We start from the raw sequence: 22,438 nt of genomic DNA, 5'->3' as shown, positions 1-22,438 counted from the left end.
TTTAATAACTCTACCTACATGTACATATTACCTGAACTAACCAGTGCCCCCGCGCATTGACTCTGTACCAGTACCCCCCTATATATGGTCTCGCTATTGTTATTTTACTGCTGCTCTTTAATTACTTGATACTTTATTTCTTATCCATATTTTTTAAAACTTTGTTGGTTAAGGGCTCGTAAGTAAGCATTCCACTGTTAGGTCTACACCTGTTGTATTCGGCGCATGTGACTAATAAAATTTGATTTGATTATGGGTTGTGGTTATTTTACCTGGCAGAAATTACAGAAAAGTATTCTCATAGTAAATTATTAACCTCAGATGTACTAAAACATTTGTGCCAAAACACTGCAGGGATTTCTGTGTCTGATAAACAGAAATAACAGAGCAGGGACCAAACAAAAGAAACAGAAGCCCTTAATGTATGAATGTGCCGGTCAGGTAAAACAGTGTAACCTTTCCCTTCCTACCCACAGATCCTAGGTGTCTCTCAGAAAAGACAAGCGAATAAATGTTACTATAATCAAAAAGAGAAAAAGAATGCCAGGTGAAGCAATGTGTTGGCTCGGCTTCAATGACTGCTGACAAACTGTGCAGAGCCTAGAGATTAGGGAGTGGATTTACATGTGACACTGATACTTGTAGTTTCACATTTCCTCCTGTCACTGAATAAGGAAAAGATCAACAATGACAACTTTCTGCTCTATAATCACAGTCAGATTGTGAGAAATATGTTCATGACTGTGCTTAAACTGTCTTATGTAAATATGTCATAATTGAGAAATAGCCTCGTTCCCAATGTGATAATGTGTTGAGTGTACTTTCTAAATGGGATTAACTGTTACAGTTGGCACCAAATTCAATGAGTAAACACATGAAGTGGCAAAATAGAGTGCAGGTCAAATGTATTAGCCTACCTCTAGCACACATAAGCAACAGAGGCAGAGATAAAAAGTTATGTAGTCATTGAGTGTGATGGTTAAATAAAAAGGGTTAAATAAATGGTGTAAGAGTCTGGTGCAATATATAGTGCATTCAGAAAGTATTCAGACCCCTTGAATTGTTCCACATTTTGTTACATTACTAGGACTGTGGCGGTCACGAAATTGAATCAGCCGGTGATTGTCAAGCAAATAACTGGTCGGTCTCACGGTAATTGACCGTTAACTAACAAACACATTTAGCATCTCCTGGCTTCCACATATAGCCTACAAGCCACTGATGCAGACCTTTGGAACATCTATATTAGAAAAGTATAATAAATCCATGTAATATAGCCTACACCATCACAATAAATAAATTATTTATTTTAGACAGGTCTAAAGAAGCATGATATGAATAAAAAGTAGTCTATTTCAGAAGTACAGAATAGCATACTCTGAGTTGTCCTTATGTTAGGCCCTGATCTGGCAATGCCAAATAGCTGTGGGCTACACTAGTTCATTTAGAAACAAGATTTGCGTAGAATTCTGTAGCATTATTTTATAGTATGAAGAATACAATTGAACATAGCTGAATAAAATATAAATATTTTCTCCAAATTATTTGATGGAGTGCGCACGTGGCTATTCTGTGTTGAGTGGTTAATAAAGAAATAGCTACTCCTATATGCTTAATTTAGAGTTATTAATGTAACTTTAGTTGTTCTACAAACATTGGGCTATATGTTTTGATTTTTAATACATTGTAAGGCTGCATGATGCGACTAATGATGATTTGAAAAAAAGTCGCTTGAAAGGCATGAGCTCTCCTTTGTTTTTTCGCAGGCTGTACACTTCATTTGTCTCTCATTCACAATTTCACAGCACTTGACGCCCCAAATTTCACGGCAGCATCCCCTTTGTGGCTGTAATGCACCCTAAAAAAATCCATGCCTTTTGCGGCCAGTGGCCGTTGTGCCCTTCTCCCATCACGTGAATGGTTATGTCATACAGAAATAAACCATTTACAGAAGTATTCAGACCCTTTACTCAGTACTTTTTTGAAGCACCTTTGGCAGCGATTACAGCCTCAAATCAAATTAGGTATGACGCTACAAGCTTGGCACACCTGTATTTGGGAAGTTTCTTCCATTCTTCTCTTCAGATCCTCTCAAGCTCTGTCAGGTTGGATGGGGAGCATTGCTACACAACTATTTTAAGGTCTCGCCAGAGATGTTTGATAGGGTTCAAGTCCAGGCTCTGGCTGGGCCACTCAAGGACATTCAGAGACTTGACCCGAAGCCACTCCAGCGTTGTCTTGGCTGAGTGCTTAGGGTCGTTGTCCTGTTGGAAGGTGAACCTTCCCCCCAGTCTGAGGTCCTGAGTGCTCTGGAGCAGGTTTTCTTCAAGGATCTCTCGGTACATCTTTCTCTAGATCCTGACTAGTCTCCCAGTCCCTGCCGCTGAAAAACATCCCCACAGCATGATGCTGCCACCACCTTGCTTCACCGTAGAGATGGTGCCAGGTTTCCTCTAGACGTGACGCTTGGCATTCAGGCCAAAGAGTTCAGTCTTGGTTTCTTCAGGCCAGAGAGTCTTGTTTCTTATGGTCTGAGAGTCCTTTAGGTGCCTTTTGGCAAACTCCAAGCGGGCTGTCATGTGCCTTTTACTGAGGAGTGGCTTCCGTCTGGCCACTCTACCATAAAGGCCTGATTGGTGGAGTGTCCTTCTGGAAGGTTCTCCCATCTCCACAGAGGAACTCTGGAGCTCTATCAGAGTGACCATTGGGTTGGTTCTTGGTCACCTCCCTGACCAAGGCCATTCTCCCCCGAATGCTCAGTTTAGACTGGGGGGGGGGGCCTATGGAAACAGGATGCACCGAAGCTCAATTTTGAGTCTCATAGCAAAGGGTCTGAATACTTAAATAAGGTATTTCTGATTTTTAATACATTTGCAAAAATGTCTAAATACCTGTTTTTGCTTTGACATTATGTGGTATTTTGTGTAGCTTGATGAGGATTTTTTTTTAAATCCATTTTATAATAAGGCTGTAACGTAACAAAATGTGGAAAAAGTCAAGGGGTCTGAATACTTTCCAATTGCACTGTACATAAGAAGAAAGGCTGTGGCCTATTCAAATGCACTCAGTCAGACAGAACTCTCTGTGGCTTCTGGAGAACTGCTGATAGGTGGTGTTCCACTACCAGTGTATAAAAAGTCTCCCAGCCCAATTGTTGTTACCTGAGGGGATGTTGCGTCAGGGCCTTGCAACCAGTTTGAAAAATAAAACTCCCAAACTAGTCCTCTCATCTCACCTTTGCGTAAAATGGTAATAGGAGCGGTTGTGGAATGGGTGTTGTTGGCAGGGTAACCACCTCTGCTATTCTGACCACTCTGCCCTGAAGATATGACACCTGGATCAGACAAGACCCCCTGTACAGCACTGGCTCTGCTGACACCACTTTGTGTTTGGATATCCAGGAACTTGAGCTCTCTGATATCCATAGCACTGCAGAGAATGTAAACATTGACATGTTAACAGCAGATTGCTTAAAACAAATAAGTAGGCCCCTATGTATTGTGAAATAACTAGATCAATGCACAGAATGTAACTAGTATGTCTGTAGCCTGAATCTCAGATCTGTTTGTGCCGTCTTGCCAAATGTCAACTCCTATGTCATTGTCACCACAAATTATTTCCTGAAATCTGTGAAGCAGGCTAATCTTTCTGTACTTCACCATGTGAAAGCCTTACCTGAAGGTGACCTCAGGGACAGGGCACCTGACCCCATTGTGGAAAGGTTGTCTGAGAGAGATGGTCTGACTAGTCTGGTCCACAGATGACACTTCTCCCTGGTACATGCCCAGGGTTGGTCCACAGTTTATTGACACCAGACTGCCCAGCCAGTCTGCAGCCATTCTCTCTGGATCTAGGCATATATGGAAGACAGACAACAACTTCACAAATATATTACAGCTTTCTGACCAATGGGAAATTAATGGTGTAACACAGTCTAAGGACTTAGTTACAGGTCTAAAATATGAGTTCCATCCCAGTTACATTGGCTATACAATGGGCTAACAGCAGGGGGTAACCACAGCCCTTACTACTAACGTTAGCTATCATCACTTACCTACTCTGGCAATTACGTCGTTAGCTAGCTAGCTAGGTAGGAAACAAACTGGCAATGTAGCTGTCAAATACCCTAGTTAGCTATCACTGTGTTAAATCGGTATCTAGCTAACTAACCAAATAACGTAATTGGCTAGCTGTTCCATTCGAAAAGATGGTTAGCTAACACTACCTAGCTAACCTAATAGCTAGTTACTGCCAAATTGCTGCTAACGTTAACTAAATAACGTTAGCGTAGCTAAATCAGAGATCATGGCTAACGTCGGTTATTAATATAGCCATCCTCTCCACCATTTTGTTATTCATTAAACGCTGTCAGGTAAAATTGAAAAGGATATACCTTGTTTTTGTGTATGATAGAGTTTTTTGTGATGAATTTGCTAGCTTGCTAACAACACTTTCTGAATTCGAAGAATCCGTGTTGTTTCCTGTTCGCAACGTCACTTCCTTAGCTTGCCCCACAAGCGTTCATTGATTGTTTATGCGGGGGGGCACCAATGAGGGCACATGTTGCTCCAAAGGTGTATTAAGGTAAATGCAATTATTATAAACAATTAAGGAATTATGTATAATGCCAACAAAGGTTGTTTTAAATCATTGCACCAATGGCAAGTTTATAGCTTATTTACTCATATAACGTGCTCAGTTTGTGTGCTGGTTGTTTTTATAGTAGAAGTCCAAGTCTTGTACACAGATAAGTGATGATATCCAACCCTATCTTATCTAGCTAGTAGTGTCACAGATTTACTCTTTGGTCAGCCAAATACCGACGTCCTCTCCTAATGGTTGGCCTGTGTATATTAGCTTGTGAATGGTTGCATGGGTTGCCAATGAGATAGGCCAACACACTCAAGAAAAGAGAGCACAAGTTAATTGATTTTCTTTCATTTTCAGCCTTTATTTCAGTAGCTACCTAGATAGCTACCAACAACACAATGCATAGTGTATACAGTTTGGGCTTTAGTTTACAAGAGTCCTTCGTTACATTATAAAATGTTGACATTTATAACACAGTCAGTAATACATACGTATTTTAGTATCCTGATAAACTCATACAAAGCCACCATAATAAGTCACCACAATATATACACATTTTAGGCACATTTCAAAAAACGACTTTCCAAAATACATCTAGGCTTAAATATGTACACAAACAATCAATCACATGTTGGTGGCATACAAACATATCTTCAGTGTGTTGTGTCCACGTTTGACTGATTTATTCAGTGGAAAAAATATCTAGCTTAGAAATGGGAGGATACATCCATTCAACTGTCTGTGATCTATGACCACCTGAACAATAACTCAAAAGTACGAGAACAGGCACTTTATCATGTAGGTTGTAAAATTATACCCAAACATGGAACTAAAAAACAATGCTCTTTAACACCCCACCATGGGTTTATGTGTATGTTTTATAGATTCCTCCTCTTTAAAGCGATCTGATACAGTATATGAGCTGTGATCAAGGCAAGAGGAAAAGTAAAACACAATGATGTTGACAAAAAGGCAGCTAAACAGCTATAGTCTCTCCTGGTATCTCCTGAAGAAACAAGAAACACCTGACAAACTCTAGAAGGGCCTGTAGTATGCTGGTCATAGAAACTAATCAACTCTATGAGTTTGTGAAGGTCCTTTATCCAATACAACACTTGTTTGGAATCCCTCTACAAATCGTGTTTCAGATTGTAATTTTATTGATTTCAAATTGTCTACAATTTGACTCAGTTTTCCCTCACTGTTAATTCTCCTATGAATCAAGAGAGGTGTCAAGCCCAGTCTTTCCTCGAGAGAAAATGTACCCTCTGGCTTTTATATCTGAACTCAGCTCATGCCATCAAGTATGTAGGGCTAACTATAAATCAGTTATAGTGATTTTAAGAATCATAAATGTGACCATGGCCCTCACTCCTCCTGCCCCCATGGCCGCAGGCTAGCCTTCAGCTGACAGCGCTTGTGCTTCATGGTGAGGCCGTACTCTGGGGTCATGTCCAGCGGGTGCCCAGGTTTCTCCTGGAAGCACAGCCTTTGGAGCAAGATGGCCAAGAAGAGGTAGACCTCATTGCGTCCGATGGCCTCACCGATGCAGCGGCGCTTGCCCATGCCGAATACGAGCACCTTCTCCCCCTCCAGCTTGTTGAGTTCTGTGCCATCAGCACTCAGGAAACGGTCAGGGTTGAATGAAGAAGGCTCCTTCCACAGCTCCCTGAAGAGCACAGAGGTAACAATTTACATTAGGTTTGTGTTATACCTGTGTAGTGACACTGTAATTACTACAGTAACAACATTGTTGTTGCACAGTAGTTGCATAGTAATAGAGTTGAGAAGTTTTAGTTTAAAAATCCTACTCACGGGTCATGGTTGACCTGCCACTGGTTGATGAAGACACAGGTGTCCTTGGGAATGAAGTAGCCATTGAGGGATGTATCCTTGACTGTGCTGAAAAAATATTGGCAATACCACGGTCAGACCATGCCATATGTTTTTTTCCCTTTTTTTTTTTTTTTGTGTCTATAATGTGCAACTGATATTGTAAATGTCTGTTTGGCTAACATTGCAAATGTGTGTTTGGCTGATATTGTAAATTTGAGTTTTTAGCAGGTGCAAGTGCAACTCACCAGTGTGGGATGGTGAACGGCAGGAAGGAAGAGTGCCGGAAGATCTCCAGGATGAAGGCTTCCAGCAGTGGTAAATTGGTTTTGTCTGAGAGACGGGGAGTACGAGTCATTCCCACCTTTTCCTCTGTTGGGAGGACAATAGAGAACATCGGTTATCAAAAAAGAATGGGACGCGTAGTGACAGGTCAGTAAGCCACAATATTTTGAATCATGACCCCATAGAATTACATATAGAACTGATTTATAGGATCTCTCTGTGAATGACTCATTTAATTTAGGGAACAGAACTATCTGTTAAAACTAGCAAGTTTCAACTTACTCAGTTCCTGATGCAGTCTTTCCTGGATCTCTGGGTAAGCCACAAGGTACACAACAGCCCAAGACAGAGCTGTGCTGATGGTGTCAAAACCTTGAGAGGGAGACAGAAGCCGCATTGCATAATTAAAACATCCTACAAATGTAAAAATGTTCAACGATATGGAGTGACTCAGTATAACTGTTGCGTTATTTTAACTCAACTCACCTGCCCCAAACAGATCATTGACAATGCCCACAATCTTCTCATCAGACACCTGGACGTTGGCGTTCTCATCTAGTTTCCTGTCCTCACAGTGGTCAATGAGGGAGTCAGTGATGTCACGGATGTTGTCCTGAAAACAGAACAATGGACAATCAGTATCACAGACAACAAACAGCAATAGATCAAACATTTTTTGAAACATGATGCAATGTTTTATTTACCTTGTCATAGCTTTCATAGTGCTCACTGACAATCTTCTGCACAAAGGTGTTGAAACGGTCATTGATATCCATAAACCTCTTCATGGTGCGGTTGGGTAGGTAACGAAGGATGGGAATGAAGTCTGCAGGGTTGCCGCTGCCCACCACCTGCCCAAACTCATCACTCAAGTTCACCAAGCCCAACAGCTCCTGGTCATCATGGCTGTAGCGCCGGCCGAAGCACATTCCACAGATGACGTTGGCCACCGATACAACAATATGGCGGAAGGGGTCAAAGCTGCCACTGACATCCATGACGGAGGTCAGCTGTTTTACCAGGTACTCTCCCTCCTTGCAGACGTGCTCCTCCAGGGCACAGGAGTACTCTGGGGTCGATCCCTCCAGCGTAGCGAAAGAGCGGAGGGCGCTCATAGCTAGCTTGCGGCGGGCGCGCCACACCCCAGCCTTGTCGGTGCTAAAGGCCAAGCTCTTGCCGTCGTTGATGAATTTGAAGCTGTATAGATCGGGCCTCCCGGCGAAGTCTTCCCCTTGCTTGATAAGAGCCTGGCGGACTGTCTCGCTGCCACTCAGAACAACCACAGGCCGCATCCCTATCTGGATCTGGAAGACTGAGCCGTAGCGCTCACTCATGGCAGTCAGGCTGAGGTGAGGGTTGTTGTGCACCTCCAGCACATTCCCGATGATGGGCAGGGGCTTTGGTCCTGGGAGCCGTTTCAGTCCCTCTGGGATCTCTGTGTGCATGTACTTCATGATCATGTACACCAGGCATAGTGTTACCATGACCACCAGCCCCTCAGACACAGAGACTGAGCCGATAATGGGTAGTATCATGAGAACCATTTCTATGTTTTTTTTGTGTGGCTTCTGCAGAATCTGTAAGGAGAGGTAGATGTTTTAGTGATTAATAGTGAGCGAGAAAGCTACTCTAGCTGAGTAATAAACATTGCTCGAAAACATTGTTCGAAAATTGCATGAACTTTACGCATGGTGCACTCACAACTTTCATGCTTTTGCAAACCACCCTACTCTACCAGTCTCATACCATTAAACATAGGCTACATAAAAGGCAAAAAGTGTAAAAAATATTGTTTTGAAGACCTTAACTGTTGTATTGCCTACACGTACGTACATTTTTTTGAATAGATTATACTAAAAAGAAGACTCAAGAATAAACGGTACAAGATAACAGTATATAATGCGTGTTGGAGCTTGTTATATTATTTATTGTTTTAAACTATACTAATATTATGTGCAAACGAATTAATAAATGTTATTTCGACACTTCATTCACCACAATAAGACACCTGCTATTCCAACATATGTTTCCTTGTTCTTAAGTTAAATATAAATATATTACATGCAGTATTAGTCATTTTTATTACCTTCCGTTATGAGCCAAATGAGCCGTCTTGCAGGGAGATCGAAGAAGTTTGCAGGTGATGTTATATTTATACAAAGTTTTTTCTCTTGCTATAAGAGAACTCCGTTTCTCTGTACTTAAAAGTAAGAATGGGAACTTCTTTTATAGTGCGCTTCTCAGCTCCATTGGCTGATGTCTGAGTGACGTAACCTCTCTTGGCTTGCCAGCAGCAGCGGCAGTCTCTGAAGGAGAGGTGTAATAAAATATCAAGCGGAAACATCAATGAGTAGTGTATATACAATGTAAGCTTGCCTTTATTATAAAAAGAAACGTCTAAGGAGTAAGATATTTTTTTATAAGAGTGCATGCTTTCACTGATATATCAGTGATGGGCCCTATTGAAAAATATATACATTCAATTTCATATAGTTTGTTATAAAAATATTTTAGAATGTCTAACCGCCGAGAAATTCAATAGACTGCATGTTTAATTTTCGAACAAGTCATTCTCAGTAGGCTATTCGACGTTCAAATGATTTTTTTAACATTTTAAATTTTTAAACATTTTTAGATATGATTTTAGGTTTATATCAAAATTATTGGATGAGTCGCTTTTCAGATGTTCATTAGCCTGTTGGAGGGAGTTATAAAACAGACTATACAGAAGAAGCCAGTCAGGTAAGAGGATTACATTGATTTGTGGAATGATCACCGATGATATTTGCAATTGAAGTAGAGCATGTTAACTGTGTTATTGTGTAATAACAATACAATAATACAATCAGCCTAACTTTTAATCATAATATATCATCATAATCATAAGCACAACCATGTAGATGTAGACCTATAATCACTATCATACCTATTCATCATACTACACATCTTACTTATAATGTTATAGATGTGGTAATTATATTAGTATTATTTGTTTTATTTATTTATTTAGGCCTAAATATTTATATGTATTTAATTATTAATTTATTACCATGAATGTTATGGTATTGGGCCTAATATTGCAAGCTATGGTAGGCAGTAGGCTAATAAGCCATATTGAAAAAAAATGCAATTCATCCACTCCTTATCATGTTATGAACTATTTATCTTAAACGTATATGGAACATATTCATGAAAACAGTTATATAAAGCACATTGTATAAGGATGACAGTACTTTGGGCCTGATCCAAATATTTATTCTCAATGATCTATTGAACATGAACTCTTCCACAACTAATTTAAAGACACAAGCGTAATCACTTTGGGCGCATCATATTTTCAAAAGTAAATTTACCATCAGTGTCTAATCTGATTCCAGTGGTATTCATTTTTATATTTTATTATTAGCAAACATCAACATTTCTTCTTTAAATACTTGTTCCATAAATGAATTAACAGGAAACTGTTACGCATTAGTTATTAAGTCATAAACCCTTTGGCAGTCTTTCCTTTAGGCCTACTCATTGCAACAGATTTCGATAGCGTGCAAAGGTGTAGCCTATCCCAAGCGGGAGAACTTACAGCCCCGAAGTACTTTTAATCAAGACTCATCTTTGACAGTTTGATAAATCTCACTCAACCTGTCAACAGTATAACGGTGGTGCATATAAGGACAATGGGAAGACGTGTGCGTCTTATTATCTTATAGGACACAAATGTAGACTACCTATCAAGTGTGTCATGGAGGATAAAACATTCGATTGAGATAAGAGACTATATTGTCTTGTTTGCTTCTGTAAGCTATCCAAAGTGTTTGACTTCGGATCCCTGTTGTGTTAATCAATATCCCTATTGGAACTTACTCAAAGGTAAGTTATATGTATTAAGACATAGAATAGTCTTCTAGAACTCAGCATCTACAACACACCATTCTGAGCGGAGTCTGTTTTGAAACAAGTCGTGATAAAAACTGGCAAATGCCATCGCGTGCGTGTACCTGTTAGCAGTCAAGTTAAAGATTGGCCAAGTTGCGTGAGAGCGTTTTGGCCAAGCCCTCGCCTCCCCCAGCCCTTGGTTAAGGATGCTGGGGGGTGGGGGAGTATCTGTCAGCACTGCAGGGGTGAAAGGGTAAATGAGTTCATTACCCTTACAGTCTCTCTTCTTTTAGGAAATGTACATCCTATTCCAGATAGCCTACTGACAGTGAATATATATCGACTCTGCACAGCAATACGAGGGATTTCCAACATAGTTGGACCATGGACTGAAACAGCGGTAATGAGCCTATCGACTCAGAATTAAATTATATTATTTCAACAACGTATTTTGGATGCATATAAGCGTTTCCTGTTAACCAGCATCATATTAGGCTGGCTGTTAGCCTATACGCTTTGATTGATAAACATAACTTGTTGCTGAGAAATCTCACTCGACAAATTCCTAACTTAATATCCACATGCGTAATTAGACATTTAACCAAATCTCCTATCAATGCAGGATTTACGCGCAGACATGCGTTTTTATTCACGCATATCTCTATCATTCGGGCCACAATGGCCTGTCCATATACAAATAAACACGCTGAAATGGTTTACTATTGGTTTGTAGGCATAGGCCATAGAAAAGGCATGGATGTTTTATTACGTTTTTATTGAAGACAGTTATGGTTAATTAGGCTATATTTTAAGTATTCGCTTACCTCTGTTGTTTTATTTAAGTTGTTCTCTATATTATAATGTTCATCATATAAATGGATTTATATTAATTGGCTTTTGTCTACTTGACAATATGCCTCAATTTTTTTGTCTTGCGGTATGCCTGTATTTCAACTTCCAAGACCTACTGTGTTATACATTCGGTTTGGGGTTAACTGTAGGACTGTATCATTCACAATGGGTTAACTTTATTGTTCAATTTAAATAATTAGCATAATTCAACTTGAAGATGCCTCAAGACATTTAAGTGCAGATTTCAGTGTATGAATGTGTGGCTAATTAGTTAAACATTTGGATGATCATTCCTCGAATCCTGGATTACAACTAGTAGGCAACCCAAAATGCGCAGGCTTTTGGGGAAAGTGAAGTGTACCTCCAAAGCCAAGATAAAAGACGCCAACGTGTAATTTAAATTCTGAAAAACAATAGACTAATTTTCCACTGTTTGAGGCATATGAACATTATTGAGAGACGCTATAAATCGCTTATTTTTTTATCCTCCGAGATAGGCCTACACACCGTATTATTGTCACGCTCAATATGATGGATAATGCGAGGATCTTGGCCTTTGGAGTCATGCGATCTACCACTTAGGCTTCACGCAGGCATGAAACTGGCTGGCTGAAGTCAACTGCTTAAATCCACCAAATACCAATTGACCTGCATAACCTTCGCGTATGAACTTGGAAAACATTTTATGCCATTTCAAAGAGCTGTTTAAAAACACAGTCAAGTTCTCCAAATGAGACTGTTCACTGGTACAGCATGACACAGTCAAAGGCTGATTTATTAAGCATACACATGAAGCATATAATCACACTAAGCATTACGCACAGCTTTGTGAGAGGACAGGGAGACGATAGCGTGAGAGGCCATGGGACGGACATTCCATACAAGTCCAGCATTCAACGTAAACATCATCAGGATCACACCCGTTGAAATAGGCTTCTCTGTTCATATGGCTATGGCTAACACGCCACTCCCTGCTCATCGTTAGTGACTTGCTCAATGATCTCCCAACAATTTGTATGACCTCTTATTGCAACGCAGGTTTGGTTATCTAACAATCACCGTTGCAAATACATGGAATTAAATTAAAATTAAATCAAATTTTATTGGTCACATACACATATTTATGCTATTGCGGTTGTAGCGAAATGCTTGTGTTCCTAGCTCCAACAGTGCAGTAGTATCTAACAATTCACAACAATACACACAAATCTAAAAGTAAAATAATGGAATTAAGAAATATATAAATATTAGATCAAGCAATGTCGGAGTGGCATTGACTGAAGTACAGTAGAATATAATACAGTATATCCTGTACATATGAGATGAGTAAAGCAGTATGTAAACATTATTAAAGTGACTAGTGTTCCATTATTAAAGTGGCCAGTGATTCCAAGTCTATGTATATAGGGCAGCAATTGAGGACAATAACGTGACAAATATCAATAGGAAATGTTCAAGTAGTCTGTTATTTAGTCACGTTAGGGTCACACACATACATCCAGGATGTCCATTTACAGAGCTCACATCATAACCAAAACACTGTTTAGCCCACAGCAAATTGAAATTCCCTTGAAGAATCTCCCTTTCTGAGTAATGACTGTAAAGGCAGCTGAAGTCTTCAGTCCTTTGGCACGCAACAACCAAACACCTGTCACACACCTTCAAACCAGGTATGTGTGTGTGAGTGTGAGGGAATTTTTCGTGAGTGGGTTTGCATGTGTGTGAGGGCGTGTTGTTGTGTGTGCATGTTATGGAGGAGGTCAACTAACCCCTGTACACAGACTGGTAGTTAGAGCAATTAACCACTCAGGTAACAGGTCAGATTGGTGCACTCATCTCTCAGTCTTTTATTCTAGTCTGTAAACACTAGACAGAACAGTCTGTGCTACCAGAGGTTTGGAAGTGTCTTCTTTGAACTCCCAGGAAAATAAAACATGCATGAACAGAGTCAGGAGGGGAGAGACAATATCACCATTGTTCATACACGCAATGCCAAAGCACACAACACTTATTTATTAACATGTTATTTCTGTTTATACTATGTTATTACTGTGTTTTATTATCATGTTATTACTGTGTTATTACCAATTCTATGGAGTAACGTAAACCCTTAGGGCAGTACTTGTTACCCTGAAAAAGCTAATGACACCTCCTACTACGCAGATGTTTTAGGTTTTAGGGATGATCATCTGACTTGAAGATGGCCCAAACTCTAGGAAGGAAGAATGTGTATTTATTTTTAAATGCAGGGAGCGATGCATCGATCACTGGGAAATCAGCCGTGTGGCTGAGTTGGTAGAGCACGGCACTTGCAACGCAAGGGTTGTGGGTTCGATTCCCATGAGGACCAACATCAAAAATAAAAAAACAAGAACAAAAAATATACGCACTCACTACTGTAAGTCACTCTGGATAAACTAGGACAACCATCTCAGTAACAGGTGCAGTAAGTACAAATACTAACAGATTGGATTAGTTTATACATTTGATGTTATTTATCTTTGTGTAGCATAAGATTAATCAACCAATCAATGTGCATGCCAAAACACAGACATTGAAACAAACAATTCTGAAAATCAACTTGCAATAGAGCATGCTGGGAAATATGATAATGATGAGTGTGTTTTTGAGTGTTTTCCTCCACACAGATAAAAATGACAATCACACTCAACTCTGTTTATTAATACCAACACAGGGTTATTTTACACTACTGAGTATTGAATGTAACTCCTGAATCAACACTAGACATTTTACACTGAAAAATCAACACTAGGCAAAACTTGCCAATTTTCTGTGTACCATACTATACATTGCTGGTTCACTCATACTCCCTTCTATTCTTCTACTTTCTGCTCAATAAATTCACAGAAAATACTCATTTGAAAAACAGAAATCATGGCAAAGATATCAACTATGTCAGTACTGTATATGTAAAATGATTAAGTGAATACCAGATACAGTACATGCATAAATATTCCCATATATAGTTAAAACAATTCTCACAGATATCTTTTTAAACTTAGCTGATTACTCAAACTCCTGGTGTTGAATATTAAAAACTGGTTTACGTTACTCCAAACATTATTGCTCAGGCACAATTTGAAAAAATACAATAAAATAGCTTATACAGATTCAGAAGGGTTCTATGTAGAATGCTTCTTGCCTTCCAAAGAATCATCAAAGAACCCTTTCTTCAAAAATCGGCTCTTAGGATGAAAAAGGTTCTAGGTTTAACTCTTTGCCTAACAAAGAACCCTTGTCTTCCAAAAAGGGTTCATTCTTCAGATGTAAAAAGTTCTTGGTAGAACCCTATCCATCTACAAAGAACCCATTTGGAACCTTTTTTTCTAAGAATGTAGGTCATGGCACTACCCATGAATGTGTGACTGTGAACTCATACAAACCCCCTCTGGCTTGAGTAAATCAACACGCAATCACTTACACTATACACAAACTGCAATTGAGCAACATTCTGCCTCGCTCGCTCCCGCGGCCGGCTCGAAGTGCACAAACAGGCATGCTGGGGTTCGGAACAGGGAGAGGAGGGGGCAGGTCCCCATATTGTATCGCCTTCCTCTCACGGATTGGAGTGAATACCACATTAGTAACTGAGCTAACAGTCCTGGTCTCTCTCTGTCCTTATGCAAGCCAAAGTTCAAAATACCTACCGGGAAAAACAATAGTTGCGTGCGGAAATATCTCGGTCATCCATCTTTCTGTCACGCACGAAGCTGCCATGCGCTTTTTTACGCTGACTCAAACTGTGGGAGCGAAAAAAAGAAATAGGACATATCATAAAGAAAGGGAAATATGAAACGCGTGTACAAAAACAGACATACAACCACATAGTGAAAGAAGATATGGATATGCTTGACACGCAACACGAGCCATGCGTGAAACAAATTAACCTTGCCTGCCCCCCTCCAATTCTCTCAGCGGGCTTTGCAGGCTACGGAGCGGGTTGACAGCACATTTACGGGTTAATCATTGTGCCACAGACCCGGCATTGCGTGCAGACTGTGTTTGCTCTGGCTGTGCCAAGGGTCGCGAGGTTGTGTACAGAGAGAGCAGGGGAGGCATCAGACAACCTCGCGGGTCACCCCTTTTATCAAAACAATCACCGACCGTTTTTTTGGGAAGCACGCTACTGTTGTGTAAATAGAACAGTTTGCAGAGATTGGCCAGACTCAAATGTGGATTTCCTCTATAGAAACTAGTGCATTATAATGCATAGTTTCATCAGTGTTTGGCCATAAAAGAAACTTGACATTAAATATTACCAAAAAATCGTAAGATATTTAAGTAGGCCTACAGAAAGATCTCCCTACATTCTTCAATAAGTTTCATTGTTTTTTGTATAAATAGCAAATAAAAAAGGGATATTTCTAAACAAATAGATTAACTAATGTTAGAAGCACAAATGCTCAATATGGCTAATATTTGTAGTATTATGCCTACACTTTAAGTGTTAATATTTGTCAAGGTCTGTGCCATGTGCAGATTACTCTCACAAAAAATGTACTAAATTACCTAGAATAATTTCAGCATTCTTGCTTTGCCAAAAGAGTGATACTACAGAGACAGGATGGTCAAAACAATCTCTTGTCTGAGTTGTTTCATCTTGTGTGCATTCTGTCAGTCTGTGGGACAGTGTGTGGAAGAGAGAGTGTGGTGTTGTCGCCAGGCATCTATCTGCACCATGTAGTGTTTTTCTTGGACAGCACAGAAGACTTATCCCCAGGGCCCTGTTGAGTAATGGACTGAACCCGGTTCAAGCATAACAATACCTTTCACCCTACTGAGACAGAATGTGTGACACCACTGGCTACTGAGTGGGTGGATGTGTGCGAGCAGTGAGCAGCCTACACACTCACACACGTGTGTTATCACTACTATGACTGTTTGGGGGTTTGACTCGCAATGTTGTTGTAGATTAATCTCTGCACCCACAACCAAATAAGTCACGAGAGACTAGGTCTAGCTCTACTTGTCAAAGGGATCAATCAGTAATGATGTGTGCTATGGAACATTTCCTATTGCAAGAGTCAGCGGTAGCAAAGTAACTAAGTCCATCATGAAGGCCATCATCACGCAGTCAGTCTTCTGAGTCATTGCATGTGGTTTAATAGTATTGTGTATTGTGTCAGAACCCCTGACATCCGTTATACTGTGGCAGGGGCTGCAGCTTTCCTCTATGGGTCCCCCAACACCAGCTCTGAGGATGTGACCCCAGGGTGAGCAGCTATAGATTGCAGTAACGTTAGATATAGGAGGAGTCCTGACAATAGTCCTGACTGTTATCATCAGCAATAGGAGTTTATTGTTTTGCTGATTATTTTCTCACCTCACACAAGCATTTTGTGATAGTTTTTTACTGCTTTCCAGTTACCGCTTGTGAAATTCAACACTCATTTTCCCCCTCACTCACGACTCTCGGTTTCATATGTTTCTGATCCAAAGTTTTCTCATAACCGCTGTGGTTTGTGGTCCTTCGCCTGCCTTACTCCATTGAAGTTGTTGTGAACAAACAAGGTATAACATCACACAATATGTTTCTAGGTTCAGCTTTACCATTCATTGAACTTAAATTACATTTAAATTTACCATTGTAACCCATGTAATTGTGACACCCACACCCACACACCATGACATTACATTTTCATTTCCACATTTAGCCCTTGTAGGAGGTGCAACATGGGATATCTGTGTGTGAGGATGCAAGAGGGAAATGAACTGAAAAGGTAAATATCTTCTTTACGTGAGGAGGCCTGGTCTCTCAGGTACTACACACCACACGTTGTGCTGAAAGTCATTGTGTGCCAAGGCGTTATCTTTTAATCAGTTGTGTGCACCACCAGTTAATCATTTGTGCATGCCAAGATTGGATTCATTACACGCAGAGGGAAAATAGAAGCTTGATGACCTGACAGGTGCTAATGCTGTGTGTGATTACTTCAAAACTACACAGGTCCGGACAATCATGTGGTTTACTTGGGAAGGGTTTTCTTTGACAATATTCGTGATCTCAACTGATCACGTGCATGTTGGGTTGACACTTTCTTTATTTCTTTCTGTGTATGCTCAGAATTCTTTTTTTTTGCATAATTGTGTGGGAGAAAAAAAGATTGGGAGAGAGACAGAGAGAGAGATAAAGACAGAGAGAGTGATGTTGACTGCAGTGCAGTCGCTGTCCTGCCTGTGCTGTGTGAAGGAGAAGCTATAATCCGGTGGCCTGTGAGCCTCTACTGCCCCACACAGCAGGAGATTAAAGATGCTGGCTGTGATAAGGAACCACTAAGGAGACACAGCACCGCGGGTCACGACCTCTGAGGGCACCATGCCACAAGGCCAATGGTACACATGGCGATGGAGCAATACCCAGCTTTTACTGAGTGTTTGTGTGTGTGTGTTCCTGTGTGTGTGTTTATGTATGGTAGCTGATGTAGGTATGTGTATGCGTGTGAGAGGAAGGGAGTGACAGTCAGGAAGTGATAAACATATAGACTCTCCCTGCTGTGGTGTGCTTGTATATGCCCATGGGTGTTACCTGTCCTGAATAAACAACCGTCCCTGCAGGGCCCTGGTGTTCCCCATCCACCCACCCCACCTCAGCTCTCTGACTCAGGGGCTACAAGGCAAGCATCCCAAACAGAAAAACAACCTCCACCTCCTCCTCCTCCAGTAGCTTATACAGTAACATATATGGGGAGGCAACGTTATGTTTGTCTGTCTAACTAACTGCTTGGCACCATCGCCTCACTTTACCCCCTGCAGGCCTCCTGCTCCTGAGAGGAGATGAATACACTCAATCAAACCAGTGCTCTCTGTCCTGGCCCTGTATCAACCCGCTGAAGAATGGCAGCAAATCAGTAGTTTGATTATATAAAGTAAAAGTAAGTATTGTTGTTATGTTTAGTTAGTTAACGACTGACTGAGGGATGGGCCGTGTGAAGGAACATGATAGGTGCAGGGCAGAGCGTACCCCTTTATAATGGTTACAGGGCAGAGTATACCCCCTTTATAATGGTTACAGGGCAGAGTATACCCCCTTTATAATGGTTACAGGGCAGAGTATACCCCCTTTATAATGGTTACAGGGCAGAGTATACCCCCTTTATAATGGTTACAGGGCAGAGTATACCCCTTTATAATGGTTACAGGGCAGAGTATACCCCCTTTATAATGGTTACAGGGCAGAGTATACCCCCTTTATAATGGTTACAGGGCAGAGTATACCCCCTTTATAATGGTTACAGGGCAGAGCGTACCCCTTTATAATGGTTACAGGGAAGAGTATACCCCCTTTATAATGGTTACAGGGCAGAGTATACCCCCTTTATAATGGTTACAGGGCAGAGTATACCCCCTTTATAATGGTTACAGGGCAGAGTATACCCCCTTTATAATGGTTACAGGGCAGAGTATACCCCCTTTATAATGGTTACAGGGCAGAGTATACCCCCTTTATAATGGTTACAGGGCAGAGTATACCCCCTTTATAATGGTTACAGGGCAGAGTATACCCCCTTTATAATGGTTACAGGGCAGAGTATACCCCCTTTATAATGGTTACAGGGCAGAGTATACCCTCTTTATAATGGTTACAGGGCAGAGTATACCCCTTTATAATGGTTACAGGGAAGAGTATACCCCCTTTATAATAGTTACAGGGCAGAGTATACCCCTTTATAATGGTTACAGGGCAGAGTATACCCCCTTTAACTACACTGTAGTACCATAATTTCCGGACTATTAAGCATACCTGAATATAAGCCGCACCCACTGAATTTTATTTATTTATTTATTTATTTATTTTGAACATAAATAAGCCGCACATGTCTATAAGCCGCAGGTGCCTACCGGTTCATAGGCTTTAACGAAACACGGCTTGTAACAAAAATAAATAGGCTTTAACGAAACACGGCTTGTAACAAAAAATAAAAAATTTGCAGTAAGCTTTAGTTGTCTTTTTGCACTGAGTCAATTCCTCATGCTGCTGTTTCCAACGTCTTATCGTCGACTCATTAAGACCAACCTCCCGTGCAGCAGCTCTATTTCCTTTTCCAACAGCCAGATCAATCGCCTTCAACTTGAAAGCTGCATCATATGCATTTCTCCGTGTCTTTGCCATGATGAGGGTGACAAAATGACTACCGTAATCAGAGTGATGGGAAGTTTGAGAGCGCTCGATTTAATCTAAACAGTAAACAGAAAAGTTGTTTGACCTTAACCCGTTCGGCAATTTCATTGGTCTAATGAAAGCTTCATGCCGCCAAAAAACTGAGCACGTCACAGAATGTGTTTTTTTTTTTTTTAAATTGAAAGCGGGAAAAATCCATATATTAGCCGCGTCATTGTTTAAGCCGCGGGGTTCAAAGCTGGGAAAAAAGTTGCGGCTTATAGTCCGGAATTTACGGTATAGAGATAGGACTAGGTATCTATTGTGATGGAGTAGAAAGCCCCTGGACTCTCAGTTCTCAGATGTTGCCTTCCAGTGTGCCATCAAACTGGGCTACAAATCAATCTGCCAACAGCCCTATTACTTTGTCTGTCAGGTGTGAACAGTTTATTCCCATTTGATTCTCAGCCAGCCAGCTCCCAACCGCCACCTACCAATTTAAAAGCAGCTGTAATTATAACACTTGCAAAAAAAAAATGCCCATGTGCTACTGTTCAGCCTCAGCTTGCCTGGGGATATTGTGACATTTGTTTTTTCTTTCTTCTCTCTCTCTCTTCCCACCCTCTCTCCCTTTACCCCCCCTCCAGCCACAGGAGGGGCATGCATGGTACGTAGGCACGTAGTAGTGTTAAATCCTGCATACAGGACAAGATGGTACAGGAGATATGGGCAGGAAATATCAGAGTGGCATGCACAGACATACCTCTCTGTTCTCAGTGTTCTCTGCTTGTTTTCACTTTCGTCAGATTTTATGAGCTTTGCCAGATTGGAGTTAAAAGCTCATTAGGCAATTTTTTTTTGTGGTATTGATGAAGGTATTTGTTTGGGGAATGGGGATACATTTTCATGATGGGAAATGAATTAATTAATACACTTGGGGAAACAGAAGACCTGCAAAAAAAATCTGTTTGGTTTAAATTCCCCTGGTGCAACTGTATGGTATTTTCAACTATAACGAGTCTGGACTATGATCAATTAACCCATATTCATGCAGTTAAACAGGTTAATGTAAAATAATGAATTATGTTGCATTACACTTATGGCACTTCCAAGGCCGTTTCATGATGATTATTATGGTTGTGTCAATCATGTTATATACTTAGGCTATTGTAACACGACATATGCCAGCGTTGTAGGCCTACTGCCTCTGCCCAGAGGCCTACTTTCATGGCAACGGCTGTTAGAACTCACTTTGCCACGTATTGAGCGCTGGTTAGAGCCTGTTGCAGATTTCACTCTATTCCGCTGTGTTAGTGGCAGCTTTGGGATCACATCCAGCTCTCATCTAGTTATGTGATCTAGCGGTGGGAAGAATTCTGTTTTTCAACATTGTGTTGAGTATAATTACATTGATATATCTAGTGAACAATGAATAAGCAACAATGGGCGTGACGGATAGAAGTAATCACTACAGGTGTGATCAAGCCTTACATCAAAGCTGCCTGAAGCGGAATGGAAAATGCTATGCCCTGACCAGTTATTCAGAAGAAAATCCTCTGCGACTGTCGAATTTAACAGTGTGGACCCAAAACAAACACATTCTACACATTTACAAAGGACCTGTTTAAAGTGTTATTACAACCATGGTGTTCTGTTGTTACTGAAGCATATTCATCTAATAACCTGACAATGACCCACATCATATGGGTAGACAAATAATGTAAGTGTGTTATCCTTTTTTTAGGATGCAAACCAATAATATGAATCACTGTTGATCCATCCTGTTCTGATCTAATGAGATGGATGGAGGATTTTCTAGGTCTAGAATCGAGACCTTTTCCAGTCATGAAGGAAAAAGCTAGGCCCCTCTTGGTTCTCATTGGCGAAGACTGAAGTCAAGTTAGGGGAGTGGTGGAAAAAGTACCCATTTGTCATACTTGAGTAAAAGTAAAGATACCTTCATAGAAAATGACTCAAGTAAAAGTGAAAGTCACCCAGTGAAATACTACTTGAGTAAAAGTCTAAAAGTATTTGGTTTTAAATATACCTAAGTATCAAAAGTAAATGCAATTGCTAAAATATACTTGAGTAAAAGTATAAATTATTTCAAATTCCTTATATTAATGTAACGTCTGCTTCCAACTCACACTCTCAAACACGTAGATCCCCTGAACGCAGCTCACTTTCCAGCCCACTTTCCAGCTCACACTTTCAAACACATAGATCCCCTGAACGCAGCTCACTCTCCAGATCCCAATCACCTGAATTCTGATCACCTGTTCACACACCTGTATGTCATTATCACACACTATTTAGTTCAGTTCTTTGCACCCCATCATTGTAAGGTATTGTTTGTTTTGTGACACACTTCTATTCAGAGATCTGTTTTTCCCATAATTTAATCCTCCCATGTATGATAGTTTTTGCCTGCCTCACTAATGATGCCTTTTGCCTATTCCCTGCCTGTACCTTAGCCTATCGGATTTCCTGTTATCTATTGCCTGATCTCCTGGACGACGTTACTAGCCTTTTCCCTGCCTGTACTTTTGCCTTTTTGGACCCCCTGTGTATGACCTTCTGCCTGCCCCTGGACCCAGCTACCTGCCTCCTCCTGTGGTCCTTTACAAATAAACACCTACTGCGCCCTGCACTTGAAACCAGCTCTCTGTCTCCCATCGTGTTCATTACAATTAAGCTAACCAGACAGCACAATTTTTTATTTTACATTTACGGATAGCCAGGGGCATACTCCAACACTCAGACATAATTTACAAACTAAGCATTTGTGTTTCGTGAGTCCACCAGATAAGAGGCTATAGGGATGACTAAGGATGTTATCTTGATTAGTGCGTGAATTGGACAATTTTCCTGTCTTGCTAAGCATTC

The 22,438-nt window shown here is 40.7% G+C and overlaps 2 protein-coding genes and 1 long non-coding RNA gene across 4 annotated transcripts in view; 1 reads left to right on the top strand and 2 right to left on the bottom strand.

Annotated features, from left to right (window-relative positions):
• Window positions 1-4,497, bottom strand: part of LOC106562351 (enhancer of mRNA-decapping protein 3) — a 33,976-nt gene extending 29,479 nt beyond the window's left edge. The window contains exons 1-3 of the mRNA XM_014127180.2: window positions 4,394-4,497; window positions 3,676-3,850; window positions 3,236-3,429 (exon numbers count right to left, since the gene is read on the bottom strand). Coding sequence (XP_013982655.1) covers window positions 3,236-3,429; window positions 3,676-3,839 — 358 coding nt within the window. The 5' untranslated portion in view covers window positions 3,840-3,850; window positions 4,394-4,497. The remainder of the gene's footprint in view (window positions 1-3,235; window positions 3,430-3,675; window positions 3,851-4,393) is intronic.
• Window positions 4,498-5,729: 1,232 nt separating this feature from the next.
• On the bottom strand, window positions 5,730-8,861 carry LOC100136926 (cytochrome P450 1A). The gene is given in 9 exon segments (NM_001123694.1): window positions 5,730-6,224; window positions 6,226-6,259; window positions 6,406-6,458; window positions 6,461-6,492; window positions 6,672-6,795; window positions 6,991-7,080; window positions 7,195-7,321; window positions 7,413-8,285; window positions 8,795-8,861. Coding segments are annotated over 8 exon segments (1,566 nt in total). The 5' UTR covers window positions 8,253-8,285; window positions 8,795-8,861; the 3' UTR covers window positions 5,730-5,958.
• Window positions 8,862-10,808: 1,947 nt separating this feature from the next.
• On the top strand, window positions 10,809-22,103 carry LOC106562353 (uncharacterized). 2 transcript variants are annotated; one of them, XR_001319013.2, is made up of 7 exons: window positions 10,809-10,981; window positions 12,981-13,103; window positions 16,894-16,965; window positions 17,109-17,174; window positions 18,208-18,326; window positions 20,200-20,219; window positions 22,027-22,103. It is a non-coding gene; the product is annotated as an uncharacterized lncRNA (long non-coding RNA). The 2 variants fall into 2 exon arrangements; XR_001319014.2 differs by lacking the exons at window positions 18,208-18,326; window positions 20,200-20,219; window positions 22,027-22,103 and adding an exon at window positions 18,010-18,070 and having other exon boundaries at window positions 10,820-10,981.
• Window positions 22,104-22,438: the final 335 nt, after the last annotated feature.

The sequence above is a fragment of the Salmo salar genome, chromosome ssa11 (assembly GCF_905237065.1).
Source record: "Salmo salar chromosome ssa11, Ssal_v3.1, whole genome shotgun sequence".
NCBI lineage: Eukaryota > Metazoa > Chordata > Actinopteri > Salmoniformes > Salmonidae > Salmo > Salmo salar.
Note: the sequence above shows the minus strand (reverse complement) of the source record. Positions and strands in the feature narration are given on the sequence as shown.